Source organism: Astatotilapia calliptera, chromosome 11 (genome assembly GCF_900246225.1).
Source record: "Astatotilapia calliptera chromosome 11, fAstCal1.2, whole genome shotgun sequence".
In the NCBI taxonomy this organism is placed as follows: Eukaryota; Metazoa; Chordata; class Actinopteri; order Cichliformes; family Cichlidae; genus Astatotilapia; species Astatotilapia calliptera.
Genome location: NC_039312.1, coordinates 13,504,031 through 13,519,997, shown reverse-complemented (window position 1 = coordinate 13,519,997; position 15,967 = coordinate 13,504,031). Strand labels below are relative to the sequence as shown.

General features: G+C 39.8%; 1 protein-coding gene across 1 annotated transcript in view; it reads left to right on the top strand.

Annotated features, from left to right (window-relative positions):
* The window catches only part of mbpb (myelin basic protein b), a 50,332-nt gene that overhangs the window by 13,401 nt on the left and 20,964 nt on the right, over positions 1-15,967 (top strand). Inside the window, exon 2 of the mRNA XM_026185251.1 lies at positions 4,112-4,170. Coding sequence (XP_026041036.1) covers positions 4,126-4,170 — 45 coding nt within the window. The 5' untranslated portion in view covers positions 4,112-4,125. The remainder of the gene's footprint in view (positions 1-4,111; positions 4,171-15,967) is intronic.

Genomic DNA, 15,967 nt, shown 5'->3' with positions numbered 1-15,967 from the left:
CTTAAGTTCTGACAGTCATGAAAGTGTGTGCAATGTTGGTCCAAGACTCGTATAAACCCTCCTTTTCACTGTTACAAGAAATATCGTGTCATTTTTAGCTAAATAAAGCTTTCAGTTTTGTTTAAACAGGCAAGAAGTAACATAGCTCTCAGCAAAGAATGTGTTGTGAATGCTTATTCATTGTAAAAACAGAAACTTTATAATTCAAGTCTAGCTGGAGCTAATGATGGTCAGAAAGAGACTGTCCATAGGTGTTTATCATGGCATAGAGGTGCACTGTAAGAAGCACATCGTGTGACAGAAAGTGCAGTTCACCTCGTCGTCTTTTATTGGTTCTAGTGCAACTAGCATGTTATTTATGTTATATTCATTCCCTCTAAGTTTTTGTGCGGTAGTTGTTGTAGGAAAGATTTCTAACGGCATATTTAAAACTGTCATTTTTGTGTTATCCACGTGACAAATGTGGTAAATGAAAGTGGTGCTCTGACTTTAGAATTCTTGTGTTAGCATGATTTGGCTAACTGCTTTATCTTTTTGGCTTATTAAAAAAAATAGCTTCAAGAAATGAATTTAATTTAATTTCAACTTTTACAAACTGATTTGGATGGTTAGAACTTATTTAAACAACCACTTTGTATTTCAAATGAAATTCTCTTCATAAAAGGGCTGTGGCTTAGAGCTAAGTTTCAGTTAGCAAGTAAACAGGAAGCGGATTGTTTACTTTTCTATAATATTCTTCTGTAATATTAAATTAGATGTTCTATCCTTTGATAATATTTTTGCCTATGAAATAATATATCAGTTACTCATAATCAGAAAAAAAAATGGTTGAACTAATTACATTAACTTAATTCTTTTAAGAATTTTTTTTTTTTTTTTTTTTTTTTTTGCCTTTGGTGCTGTTGTTGCAGGATGAGGTCGAAATGACCACACTGGTGGTTCTAGTGTTCAGCTTATATTAGCCACATGATTGGGAGGATTTTTAACAGCCCACAGAATACTTGAAGTGAAATTTCAACATACAAAGTGTATAGATAGTTCTGTTTTGTTTTGATGTTGGAACTAGCTAGGTTAGCTAGTTCTTGCTAATACTGCTTTAGCAAATAGCTTGTAATTTAAACGCTAAAGACACAAATGATTTTATCAACATTCACTATTAAAGCTTAGGTTGTATTTACAAGTTGTTCTGATCACAAGAAGATTTCAAATACTACACAGGGCAAACTTACTTTTCACCTTCTCCCTTTTTACATTGCAATTTTTGGTGAAATTTACTCAAGCTCACAGAATAGCTGTTTACAAAACACTTTCCAATTGAAAAAGCTCATTTCGCTCCACTGGGTATAGATTTGTGAGCTATATTATTTATGGTTTCCAGTCATTTTCTAAGCTTATTGCAATTTAACTACACTCATTCCTAAATAAAAAGCCAAACCACTGTGATGCTGCTACTGGCATTAAATCGACGTTCTCTTTTCTGATGACAGTGAATATAATAACACCTTTCAATAGGTGATATTTTTTTTCCAGTGCAGGCACAGAGGAAACTCATATTTAGTTAACCTGGATTGACCGTTGCAAAAAGCAAACATGGCATTTAAATGTGCTTGTATAATGTGCTGTATTGATTTGTTTTGTGTTTTTTGTTTTGTATTTTATTGTTTAAAAGCTCAATCATTTTTTTTTCCTTCAATTGCTTGATTGACCTCTCAGTACAGAATGTGAGCATGTCAATACGTGTGAAATTTAAATAATACAGCTGACACACATGGTAATCTTGAATTAATGAAGATTCCTTTGGGACTTTTTTTGGTTTTTTATGTTGATTCTCTCCTTCTTGACTATCAATAGACCATCAATAAACCACACTACCGTTCCTTTTTTCCCTCCACATGAACAATGCTGACAGCACTTTTCCACACCCGCCATGTGAAAAAGTGAAGACAGGCCATAAAAGGTGATGAAAGGCTTTCTGATGGGTGCAGATCTCCTCTAAAAGCCAAATACATGCTGTGATTTTCTGAAAGTAAGAATATTCTTTTGGTGTAATTGGATGGTTTTTCCTTCAGTGGTGAGTGTCAGGCAGAGATTTAAATTGTTGCGATTTCTGGCCTTCATTTACTCATCACGTTCCTCCTTTTTGCACCTAAACATTTAAAGAATCTAAAGAAGTTTATTTTTGCTCTTTATTTCCTGCATTTGTTTGTTATTTACACGGCTTCCTTGTGATTTTTATGTTTGGCTTTTTAAGATTTAAGCTTAAATGAATATTCACGCTGCAGTGCACATGTTGGCACACTTAGCAAAACATTGTGTCGCCTCATTCCTCTTGATCAGGTTTCACTTCCATTCTCTGTGGAAATAAATAGACGTGTTGTATCCGTTCTCAAAGACGAACCCTTTCCTTTATAACACAAAGGTGCACACCTGTGCCGAGTCTGCCAGAGGTTTGGAGAATTGTTGAAACAAAGCACTGCACTGTTGTTAATGCTTACTGTATTGCAATATCTCATGTCTCATAAAAAATAATGTATTAGATTCAGGTTGAGCATCTTGGAGACCAGTTTAAAGAGACAAGCCTGAGATGGTTGGGACATGTGCAGAGGAGGGATGATGGATATTCTGATGTTGAATACAGAGCTGCCAAGCAGGAAGAAAAGAGAGATCACAGAGGAGGTTTGTGGATGTCATGGAGGAGGACATGCAGAGGGTTGGTGTGGATGCTCGGGGCAGGGTGAGATGGAGGCAGATGATTCACTAGTCTTTTCTAAAGTACAGTAAGGTTAGCCTAGACATGTTTACATGGCTTACTTTTAGCTGACCCGTTACAATGATATGCATGATTTCCAGATCCACATGGACAACAGAGGGGTGTAGACTCTGTCACTTTTTTATATTGTATGCACACTCAAAAAAATCAAAAATCAAATGCACAGATCTGATCTCCGGTTAAGGTATCCCCTAACTGTTTCTATTCAAATCACTCCACACGTGTGTTTCTGATGCCAAGAACACAGTGATGGGAAACACATACAGTCTCACTTTTGAGTGTTGTAGAATTAACTGAACTATTGTTGTCTGTAATCACATGAATCTGGGAACCTATCGGATTATCTGAAAAAGAAAGCCCTACAATGCTTTCCTTTTCCCCCCCATTGCGAGAAAACCTTTAGTCAGATGATAATGGTGAGGATGAGACTAATATGTGAGACCCTGCAGCAAAGCAATAACAGGAAGGAGCAACTGTGGAGAGCGATCTAATATTTAAAGATCACATTAATGGACAGGTAGCTACTAGCAGCAGGCAGAAAGTATATTTAAATGAATGGATGAAGGAACACAGAACTATAAACACAAACAGGAGGCTAGGGTTGAGCTCAAACAAGGTCTACAGTGGTTCATTTTTGAATTGCTTTAAATGTTGCACCTCATTTCATTTGAAATAACTAGATTTGTTGCCTGCCTGTTACCATACATTTTTGGCTGTTCGTCTTCCCCTTAAGAGGAAGGACAATGAATTGAATAGTATCTACTGTATTTTTGGATTTTTCTCACTTACAGGCAGTTTTCCAACATCTCCAAACTACCCTTGTTTTGACTTCAGATGATTTAGGCGATCATATTTTAAACCAAAATAAGAAAATTATTAAAAGCCTGCTTTCACTTTATGCACACAGTGTATTGTGCTTTTTTTCTTGTGTCCTCTGAAATACAGATTCAGGGATCATAACCCTTATAAGAGGGGCGCCTCAATTTCAGCTGTATATATTCAGTTTTGTGTTATATACTGGGATATTAATAATTAGAGCTATTTGTTGTTATTTGCTATTGTTTTGGTAGTCGTGGAGCAACTGTGACCACATACTTTATTAATCCCAGAAGAAGGTATTCTGATTCTAACTGTGGCATTTTAAATGCTATTGCTGCCATTAAGAGATGGAAGGGAGGGAAAGCCCCGGTGCCTTTTTTATGGCTGTATGTGAAGCTACAGTTTCACACTGAATCTGGAGCTTGCCTCTCTTGCTGCAATAAGGAGGAGTTCGTAATCTTCACATAATATGCTGTTTACAGTCTTCCCCTGGTGTAAACTCATTGTGTGTGTTTCTTACAGGCTCTGTTAGCAGCATGGGACAGCATCTAGGAAAGAAGGAGCCCAACACAGACGGCAAGGTAAGAGGGCTCATCGCAGCTTTATATTAGTTTTCTTTTATTTGTGTGCGAGCGGTGGCTGTTATCTGCTGGACTTTGGACTCTGTGGCACAAAAGCTGTTGGGCTCCTTCACTCATGCTAATGTACTGCTGCCGCTGAGCTTTGAGCAGGAGTGACAACCAGTATAGAGAATGTGTGTGTGAGTGTGAGTGTGTGTGTGTGTGTGTGTGTGAGTGTTGAATCTCTTTGGATAAAAAGCTGCATAAATGCCTTGCAAGTGTATGTGTGTCTAAGATTTTTGTGGCAAGTGTTTTGGGTTTTTCCTTTGTTTCCAAGCAATTTAGTCGATGACATTGAGGTTTTGTATTTTTAATTGTTGCTAGACTGGAATAAGAAGCATGCTCAGTGTACTTTATATTGATCTCTAAAAATAGGGAAACCCTAAACCTTGGCACACCTGAGGCAGTCATTTTTAAAATATAATTCTGTGTAGACTTGAATTGCTGCAAATTTTCAAGAGATAATATTCGGCACGCTCAGTTTTCAACAGCCGGCATCCCACTCTTAATTGAACCATGTTGCCATGGCGATATCCCAGGCACCACGAACCTCCGCGGTTCTCTTGGGTCATCCCCTCGAAACAACAAGCCTCTCCGCAGCACCACTCTACGAGAGAACCCATTTGAACTGGAGAGAGTAAATAGATGATGGCGTGCATCAGGGCTGACATTAAACCCTCTCCAAGTACACATCTCATTTAAACATTAGCTTTGGCCCAGTGATCAGCGGCGCTCAGATGGGCTACCACCCTGCTAGTGGGTGTAGAAATAAAAACACCACATTTTGGGGAATTTTTGCCCATCTGAGTCGAGAAGATAAACTGTTGCTGTGTCAGTGCACTTGGCTAAAAATAATGAACTGGAAGGTGACGCTGGCTGGTAATTTCCTGTGTGCTGCTGCTGAGAGCCTGAGCACAGATCAGTGAAGTTATAGCCAACAAATACTCCACCTCTAACAGGAGTGCTATAGCTTAAGCAGAAACTATGGTATAAAATAAACAATGATCCAGTGGAGAATTAAGTGTAGTTCGTGCCGCGAGTTGACAAATAGACTTTTTCAAATTGGCTAGGACGCAAGGTGTGCTGCTCTGCCCTGGGGCTAATGCTCCACAGAAACTGCTTCTGATAGTGTTGTATTTAAACAGAACAAATCTCGGTGTGACTTTCTTGACTCATCTGTGTGCTCTGAGACTGCTTCTGTATGCCAAGCGTGGAGGCGTATTTGGAGGCTTAAATTAGGATGTTAATGTAGTTTAATGATATTCGATCATTAACCCCGACCTTGTCTAACGACTTTAAGCCATTGGAAGAGAGGCTCCTACCGTACATGAAGAGGTTTTGAGTTTATTGTGAGGTCTCCGACCCCAAACAGTGAGCGAGTTAAAGCAAAAGGAAAGAATAAGGCAGCTTAATGTGTGCACCGTGTAAACCCTGTAGTCTGCTGTGTGCTCTGGGTTATGTGTCACTACCTGGCCAATGCCTGTGACGGGCAGAGCGGTCATGTGGTGAATGGGGGAGCCCGAACCAGCAGGGGTGCTGCTGATGCAGCCCACGCATGATTTGTCTCCTATTCCTGCAAAAACACACACTGGAGAGCGCGGAGCAGAAGCAGGAGAAGTGGATGTATTAGTCACGTGCCGAGCTGGTGGGAGAGGTGTTGGGGGAAGCGTGTCGCACTAAAGCAGCATTGTTTAGCCTATGCAGACACATATTGTGCCGTATATCTTTCTTTGTATATCAATTATTTTCCCCTTTCTTTCAGCTCCATTATCGTAAATTGAAGTCAATTTTAAAAGGTCTGGCCAAAGAGCAGGTTGTCATAGTGACTGTGGAAAGGGAACAAAGCGTGACAGGGTAAGGCAGGTTGTGTTTAGATGCTGAAGTCAGAGTCATGATCCTTCTCCCAATCCCTTATCAGTTGTACCTATCCCTTCACTCACACACCAGGCAAAGTGTTTCTCTGTCAGCTTTCGGACAATTTCTCACCGCTGTTATTTTTCAGCTCTAAATCCCACCTGGATGTATAAGATGATAACACTGGCCTTTTTATTTTGCCAGAGTAGAAATTTAGCCATAATAAGGTTTGATCAAATGTGCTTTTAGTGGCTAGTGCTTTTGAAGATTTCGCAGAACTCCCGATAGAATACAACCCAGGACTTAAATGAGTCACTGGAAAACATAACAGAGTAACAGATAAGAAATATTTGCTTTTCCTTTGCTGCTACTGTATATTGGTCCTGCTCGGATGTAGTCTGATTGCTGTGTTGTCAACACTTGATTACAGACAGAGGCACAGGCTGTTGCATGCTTACAGTTTGTATAAACAGTATTGACTAAATCTGGCAAAGTGTGAGCAAATTTTTTAAATGGGAACCCCAAAAAAAAGCAACAAATGCTACATCGACACATGAATAGCAGCCCAAGCTAGCACCCATTTGCACGGCTTCTTGCAGTTTCAACCACCGTTTTGTTTGTGCTCATTAGTGGCCAACCACAGGTTTTGTGGCAATTCATGCTGAGACCATTTTTGCTCAGCGACATTTAAAGAAATTGACTTTACGCTTATCTCAAATGTCAGCAATTTTACCACGATGTGGTAGCATAATGCAGACTCTCTCCCCCTCCCCACCTAGAAGTACCTCTTCTTACCCATGTTGCGGACTCAGAGATACTATCAAAGCCACCAGTTTGTCAACTGACAAGAAGTTTTAACAAAGGGTTACTTTTTCCGCCTTCAAGCTCAAAAACAGCATGGGAAAGTGGCTTTTGTTACAGGAATACTATTTTCCCAGTGCTGCTTCAGGGAATTTGCAGTTACATTCTCACATGGTTTTGTAAGCCATTCTGAGAAATGTAACAAAGGAAACAACAGAAGAAAATTTTCTTGGTATGATGGTCCTGAAATGGAAAAGAATACATTCATAGAAGTATCTAGTTAGAATAATCAACGCTAGAATGAGAGCACATATTCAGACAGGCAGACAGTTTCCTAGTCTACAGATGTGCAATTTTAAGCAACGATATGCAAAATAACTTTGGGGTGGGGTGTGGGGGCTCACTTTTCTCAACTAAGGTGAGTGATTGAAGTGAACATTAGTCAGAGTGCAGGATGCCACTGATTGGCATATGAGTAGTCATAGATGAGTTGTTCATAAAGGATTTTACCCCTTAGCAGTAAACCTACAACGAGGGCTTTGAAGAGGCAGAAAAAACAGCGTAGAGCTACAGAAGCTCACCAAAATACTCTTAAGTGATGATTAATGTCATCATTATTAAGTGATTAAATTAAATAAACCAGTTTGTATAATCTGTCTTTTTATGTTGAGGTGATCCAACCATCACTAATGTGTCTGTCACATTGATAATTAAATTGTGTTGATTGACTTCCACCTTAAAAAAATGCTGTTAGCTGCTAGTTGCCTGCGACTGGCACTGCAAATTTAGCTTTTTGTCTCTTTAGTGATGAAGGCAGGCGGAGAAGGAGAAATAGGGACAGTTAACTTCATGAATGAGTCATAGGCTGTGTTCTATTTACATTGATACTCAAGTCAGAGAAGCCCCACCCACCTGACTTTGCAATCCAAGACTGCGGCAGTGTACATGCGTACGAGTAAAACTTGCACTCGCTGTAGAAGCCATATACAGAGCAGTGACCAGATTTTATCACCATGCTTTATTTGTGAATGTGTTTTTAACCATAAAAACATTGCTGTATTGCCAGTGATGCATGAAAGGCTCTGCCTTGCTATGGAGCAAAGCAAAGCTTGTTTGTTCTTGCATTTCCAACTACCTCTACTACTAAAACAACTGTCAGCTCCCACATCTGAACTTTGAGGTAAAAGGAACACAGCAGTTTATTTAACATTTGTGGTTATAGCTGACTAATATATGATGTAAATTTGCTACCAAGAACCTTGGTTGCACTCACAGACATGCAATCATATGCCATCAATGTTCTCAAGAAATTAAAAAAAATTGCAAAGAGGAAGGACTACTGCCGGGATAATGTTTGTGGTCGATCTCATGACAGAGTCACCCACATCACTCACTGCTGTAAGTTTAGAAATGAAGGTGATCGTCAGATGTTTTGCAACAGGAAAAATGCAACCGAGCTCTTTCACAGTAACCGACTTACAAAAGCCATTCGCAGACATTAAACTGATAAAGGCTGAATGATTTCCTGTGACAGTATCAAATAGACGAAGTACCAGCGTGGTAAATAAACATAGGGTAGGTGAACCTACCTCACAGGTAGGTCTGCGGTTTCAAACACTTTGTTAGCTAAAATAAAGGTGTTAATTACATTGTAGTATTTATATTTACTCTTATGTCTCCAATTAAATTCTATGATTAGGTCTAATGATTTCAGTCGATTGTGCTCTGGATCACTGGGACTAGAATGTTTGTGACTTACTAGGTTCCAGCATTATCTCGTTTGGCTGGCAAGCCTGTGTGCTTGATCAGTGTAACGCCCACCTGGGTAATGACAACTGGTTACTGCAATGCTCACTGAAACGCAGAGCAGAGTGAATGCAGACTGTGTTTTTGATTTCCAGTCTCTGAGCTAAGAAACTGCTTGGACAGGTGATCTGTCTCACTACAGATCACCTGTAGAATTTTCCAAACACCTTCAGCTACACAGGAAATAAAAATACAGTGTTAAAGGAGGAAAGCACAGATTGCAGATGATGAAATTGAAAGTAACAAGTTGTAATTATTCTTACCTTACTAATTCAACTTTATATGAAAGGATTTTAGGACCTTTGACGTTAGCCGTTTCTGTAGACGAGCCATGTGGATATCTTGCAGCTCATAACCTTAAATTAGGTCCTTTTGTAATTTCACAAAAATAAGTTATGTGCTACTTTGTGACTCACTGCAATATAGTTGCAATATAGTTGCAATACAGCACTATTACTGAAGCTGTTGAATTAAAGACTAAGGTCTCCAGATGAGGGAGCTGGATGCCCACTTAGTAGACGGCCTTTCTACAGAGACGCAGCTGTGTGACTGTGACTGGTATGTCTGTTCCTGTGATATATAGCTACAGGGTTTACAAACCCTTTGACTAGTTATTTGCCTTGGATAACATTTTACCATTGGATACCATTGTATTCAATGCCCATGACTGGTAAAACTCTGTGGCTTTTTAGCCCAGTTAAGTCTACTGTGTCTCACTTTACTGACACATTTGTGCTTGAACGACACACTGCTCATTTTATATTGCTGTAAATGTACAGTATATTGCTCTTTGGTCTTAATTGGTTTATCTAATGATGTTCTTACAGCTCTAATAAAGAAATAAATGTTGGGTACATTCGGTCAACATGGGGGATAAAACTGACCTTGAGAAAGTAGAGCTCCAGAGACTCCAGTGTCTTTTTATACAGTACCTTACAAATGTGAGATGAAATGTCTTCCATCTGTAAAGAATGGACAGGATGTAACACTGAAGGGTACAGTTATCACCAAACCACATGTACGAAGTGGAACCTGGATCCCTTTGAAAGTCTCAGAAGACCCAAGTGCTGAAATGTGTTCAAATCACTGTGTTCCACTCCCACTCTCTCTGCTCAAATGTCAGGAGTGCTCGGGAACACTGAACCGCTTACAGTATCCTAGTGCTGAATTGGGATCAGAGGCCTGACTGAAGCTGAAGCAGTGGAATTTTCCATTGTCACACAGCAGTACAATTACAGAGGAAGACTTAATTTATTACTTTTAATGGTGATGAGTGGACCAACCAAATAAACCTCCCAAAAAATAAGTACAATAAAAACAAGGCTAAGGCAATTTTATGATAAATGTTTTATTTGGGGGGGGGGGGGGTTGGCCTTTAACTCTGATGTTTGTGTCTTATATTAGTGACAACAGTCCACTCTTTACATGTGTGATAGCCTTAAAAAAAAGAAAGGCATAACTTTACATTGTAGGTGCTAGGCTTAAGCCATGATATGTGGTTCTGGTCATCTATAGTAGTAAAAAGACATTTTACCAAAGCTAACATCCAAAAGTAAAGAGTAAGAGGAACAAGATCTTGAGTAGAGCCCAATCTGTTTTATGGTGGGCTAATACAATGGTCCTTCGCTATAACGCGGTTCACCTTTTGCGGCCTCACTGTTTAGCGGATTTTTTTGTTGTTGTGCAATTTCTCATGTTAGCTGTTTATTGTCATATCTTTCTGCTTATCCAGTTTGGGGGGTGGGGAGCTGGCCCAGCTGCCATAGGGCAAGAGGTGGTATACGTGGGGTACACGGTGTCACAGGGCTAACACATTTATAATGGTGATAAATAGAAGTGGAAAAATTAAAGAAGAGCCAGGAGAAACACCATTCACCCAGGTTATGAGTGTTGATGTTACATTGCTTGCCCACCAGAGGGCACTTTGCAACTTTGCTGTTAGCAACTGGGTTTGAAACAACAAGAACATAACAGGTCCAAGCACAGTCCGACACAGAGTAAATGAGTAATTAAAAAAAAAAAAAAAACCAAGGCAATATATTAGCAAAATGTTTTCAGGTTTCGTGTGTCTGAGAGAAGGAAAACAAATATAAAACAAATATCAGTCTTAAAGATCATATATTGGTCAGGCTCTAGTCTTAAGGTACTCTGGGACTTGTTTTGGTGGTCTCACAACTTATTCACCTGATTATACTCTCTTCAGGGTTTGTAATGACAGGGAGAGGGGGGATCTGTTTGTGTGATTGTGTTTTATATAATCTAGAGAAATATGTCGCAGTTGGCAAGCTAAAAGTTCAGTAGGTTAGGACTGAGACGGGCAGGAAAGTATGAATAATTGTCAGGTGTTGTCGAAGCTGTCACAGGGTCAGGACGTGCTTCTGTCTCCAACATGAACCTCTTTTGAAAGCTCTACTTGACAAGAACTGTATTTTTAATAAGGCACCTGTGGCGAGTAGTGTCACACCGACAGCGAGGATGGCATTAAGATGTTAGTTTAGTTCTCTTGCCCCACATCGCCCTTTTCATTTTTCCTTTGATGTGGTCGTGTTGTGACAAGTTTTTAACGAGGACCCCTTTAGTTTTGTATATAATGTGTGTCCTTCAGAGGCTGAAAATCCAAGTGTGCCTTGTGGCCAAAATGTCAGCTGTATTTTTACAGTTGCACTTAATTCAAACTGATTTATTTATTTATTTATTTTTAAATGTGAAGTCATTTACATGCAGATTCAGGCCCAGCATCCTCCTTGGTGGCAAGGACCTTCATTTTAATGACCATCCAAGCTTCTGTGACTGAGGGTTTTGTTTTGTTTTTTCTGTGTATTCCAATCTGTTTGCATTGCTAATTCTTTACACTATATGAAAAAGGAAAGGCTAAGAACTAAGGCAAGACAGCTAAGTCGGGGTGTGAAAGAAAATCTAGCAAAGGTTGAATGCTAAGGATTTTTAGTTGTGATTGCCATATCAAGTGTGCCGTACAACCACCAGCTGATGGATAAAAATGATGTATTTCCTGACTGCTAAACACTAGTTTCTGGAGTTTGCTGTATCTCATTGGATGAAATTGGATCAGAGATGGTGCTAGCCCCAGAAACTTCCTAGTGATTGCTTTGGTTGGTGGCAAATGATTACCTGTAGTTTGTTTTCAAATGTTATCCTGCAAATACAAACTACCAGCCAAGAAGTAGTAAAACTTAAAAAACAGCCATGCAAACTGGAAATGGAGAAGGTTCACCCTGCAGAGTAAAAGTTGTTTCAGCGCTAGAGCCAAAATCTTTCACAAGGTGCAACTTTGAAGGCATTTGATGGATATCTCCAGTTCCATTTTTGGCATGCTTTTCAGTTTGTTATAATTTATTTATTAGAGTAGCTGAGTCCATAACCCATGAAGTCTATAACTTCACCTCAGGCTAAGATAGCAATATACTAGTGACTAAAGTAATCACAAGGAGGTTTTTGGGGAAAACCTTTTTCCCTAGGGACAGACGGTTGCCAGGGAAGTCACTGCCCAATCTCTAGGCCTATGTGATTATGTTATTCACTTGATCTTACATTGTCACATGTCCAAAATGGCAGATAAGTTCAAGTCACACGGTTAGAGGTCACATATCTGCAAATCCTCAATAGAAATTTAAGCTTTATCAGTGCACAAAAATACATGTGGTGTTCCTTTTTTTGAATCACTGATTTACAAATCATTTGTTCACCAGCGAAGTGCAGAGTTGTAGACTCATTATTCAGTAAACAAGCAAACTGGCAAAAGGACTTGAGGAGCTGAGGTGGCAACAGTAACCTTGATGTTAGAGTTGTAACCAGAAACCTGAAGTTTGGGTTAGTCTGGGCTGGTAGCCAGGGACCTGGAAGCTAGGCTACACGTTGGCAACCAGAAGCTAAAGCTGTGGCATTAAGATGTCACTAAGGTTTGGGCCAAGAAAATGGGAGTAGAAATAAGCCAAGACAAAGGGGAGCTGAACAGAGAGAACTGACAAGACGGGAGTTTGGGAGGCAAGGGCTGAATCAGCCAAAGAAACTGCATAGATAAGAAAGCATGAATTTCAATAAGCAGAATACTAACAGAACAGTAAAAGTGGCCAGTTTACAGATGAGCACTGCAAAGGCAGAGACTGTGTTCTAGTTGCAAAGGAGTGGCAGGGCAGAGCATTTCAGAAGACCTGATTGTTCAAGTGGCTGCAGCTGGTCAGGCACTGTTCAGGCTACAGGGCACCTGTCTCCAATCCTGTAATCAAGCACCCACTAACACAGAGGCTGCACGCGAAGCAAGAGAGGAGGCAGAGTCCCTGCTTGGCTATTCCTATTTCGATCAAACATGTGATTAACCATCTCATATCCTGGGAGCAGCTCTTCAATCATCCTACTTTGCTCACTGTTAAGCTACGTTCACACTGCAGGCGAAAGCGCATCAAATCAGATTTTTTTTTTTTTTTGACCCTATGTGACCCATATCCGATCATGGTATGACAGTGTGAACGGCACAAATCCGATATTTTCAAATCCGATCTGGGTCACTTTCGTATGTGCTACTGAATCCGATACATATCCGATGTTTTAGAAAGCGACTGCTGTTTGAACGGTCATGTCGCATTAAATCCGTCTTTTACGTCACTGACACAAGACAGACACCAATTATCAGCGCCGGAGAAGCGCCCGAGAAGACATCGCGAACGCTTCCTGGCCATCCAGTGTAGATGTTAGTGAAACTGTTGGGAAGACAACGTGAACATTTTATTTGTACTGTATAATCTGCAGATTTTGATAGAAATCTGCAACTATTCTTTGAAGCACCGCTCCTCTAAAACAGCAATAAGGATCATTATTAGGTTATCTACATTATTATGTAAATAACAAAATAACTTAAAGCAAAAATTGGGAAACGTAAAGTCTGAAGTCTTTATATTAACAGCCATCAGTCAAACAATATTGTTTGCTCTGGGTCTAAACAGAGCGCGTTGTGTGTGACGTCTTCTTTTGCACATGCGGGCCGCTTTGAGCGTTCACACTAGAGCGCGTTTGTTGTCGCATTTTATTTGTAGTGTGAACAAAAAATCGGAATTGAGCATTAAGACTTGCAGTGTGAACGTAGTCTTAGTAGGAGTTGGCTGCATGACAAATGTCTCGTTACCCACAGTCACTGGCATGACTTTTTTTTTTCTCTAGTAGTCATTTTTCTCTTTTTTTTTTTTTTTTTTTTAAGAATTTCTGCTCTTGATGAAAGGGGGGAAAAAACGTAATTAAATCTTGTCCAGTAGTAATTTAATCTCCTCTTATCAAGACTCATTTGTTTGCATAATAAAAGGCCAAAAAAAGGAGCACTTGTTGACTTTTAAGTGATTTGCATTAGTAAGTGCTTGCTCACCACACTCTACTGTCCCTCAGCTGTTGCGACTGCGTCACAGTTGCACTTTCCTCTGTTCTGATTTAATGGTGATCAGTGTGCCCACAGTTTTTGAATGTCTCTGATTCCCCATGTAGGCAAGCCCACTAAGAAGCAGGCAAGTTCAAGTTCAAAGTTTATTCGCCACATGCAGTGGCAGGTTGCCCTGCAGTGGAATGAACCCGCCCCCTGACCTTACACATACAACACAGACATTACATGGGGATACAAGTCGGAGAACGGTTGCATTACAGGAAAAAAAACACTGAAATGTACACTACAGTGGGAAAGGTACAAGAGGAAAAAAAAGAGACCTCTACTCATGCTGGGCTACAGGAGGACAGCATGAGAACAGGAAACAAAAAAAACTCCTCTGCACAGAAAAACACATAAATGTCCACAGTACAACATTATAGAGCATGTGACCAGCAACAGCACTGTTCATGCCTCTTCTGAGGGGGGATGTTAAGAGGATTTATAAAATCAGAAGGCACTTCACTGTACATGATGGTCAAAGGCTGTAAACATGCCAGTCATAGTGACATAACAAATTCTTTGGATGAGCCAGAAGTGTGAATACAGACAGTAATAATAATTCATCTTGCATGCTAGTGTAAGCTTAGACTTTGTGTGTTAAAAGTGGGTGGGTTGTTGCAGATGAATCAGTATTTCTGTCATTATGTAACAACTAATGCCATTTTACTTCGTACGTTTCCCGTATCACTTCCTGCTGTTTCAATGCTGTCAAAATGGTCAGCTTACGAAATAAAAGTCACACAACAAACATGTGTGCACAGCTGTTTGTTGATGCTCTGTGAGTTAACAGTTAACATGTCCCACCCACTGCAGAGCCAAAATGATCACGGTGGTTACAGATTGTTTATTTCACAGGCTAACTGGGTTCTGAACAGATGTAATTATGATGCAAAACATTTTAATTGAATGACAGATTGTGTGCGGCCATCCGTATCAAATCGGTCTCTGATGGAGAGTTTTTCGGCCATTTCCCAGGTGACATCAGCAGCTAGCGAGCGACTGTGCTAACAGCGATCATCCGGTTTGAATTTGCTGACTTAATTCGACAAAGTTGGCTGTATGTGGCCTATGAACTACAGTAATTTTGACATCTCTGCAGTAGCCAGATCTCCTAAAGGATTGAAGATGATATTGAACACAGGATTTGCATATCAGAGCATGATCAAAAATGACCTTTCCATGACCTAAAATTGGGTAAATACAAACTAAGATTAATAATAACACATGCTATATTACACTGTGCTATTATTTATTTAATAAGAGTTAAGCCAAAATGTACAATCAGTGGAAAAAACTAAGAAAAAAAAACTAAGTACACTTCATATTTCAATCAATAGCTTGTGAATCACCTTGACTTTGAGTAACCTGAAATACTCACTTTCTGCGTGACGTTATTCGTTTCTCATATTGTCTTTTAGGTGTTTTTGGCCCAGTTTTCTGTAGAATGTTTCTTCAGTTCATTGAGTTTTGTGGACATTTGCTCATGCACAGCTCTCTAAATGTCCCCCGCAGCCTTCAAGTAGGTTGAGATCTGGACTTTAACTGACTCACTACAATTTCTTTATTTTAATCTTTCAGCAATTCTTTAGCTCATGGGGAAATTAGCGCAAGTCTGGAATATTTGCCCCTGATATTTGAATAATCTTTCTCATTGAAGAATGGCAGACTTAAAATTATTTGGAAATAGCCTTATAACCATCCTCAGACTGATGGGGAGCAACAACTGCTTCTCTAAGATCATCGCTGATTTCTTTCCTCCCTAGGATTGTGTTAACGCACATTGCAAACTGCCAAAACATCTGCTTTTACACAGCTGCTCACACTTGCTGCTGATCAATCAATGCATTTGATTAGTAGCACCTGGCTGCTACT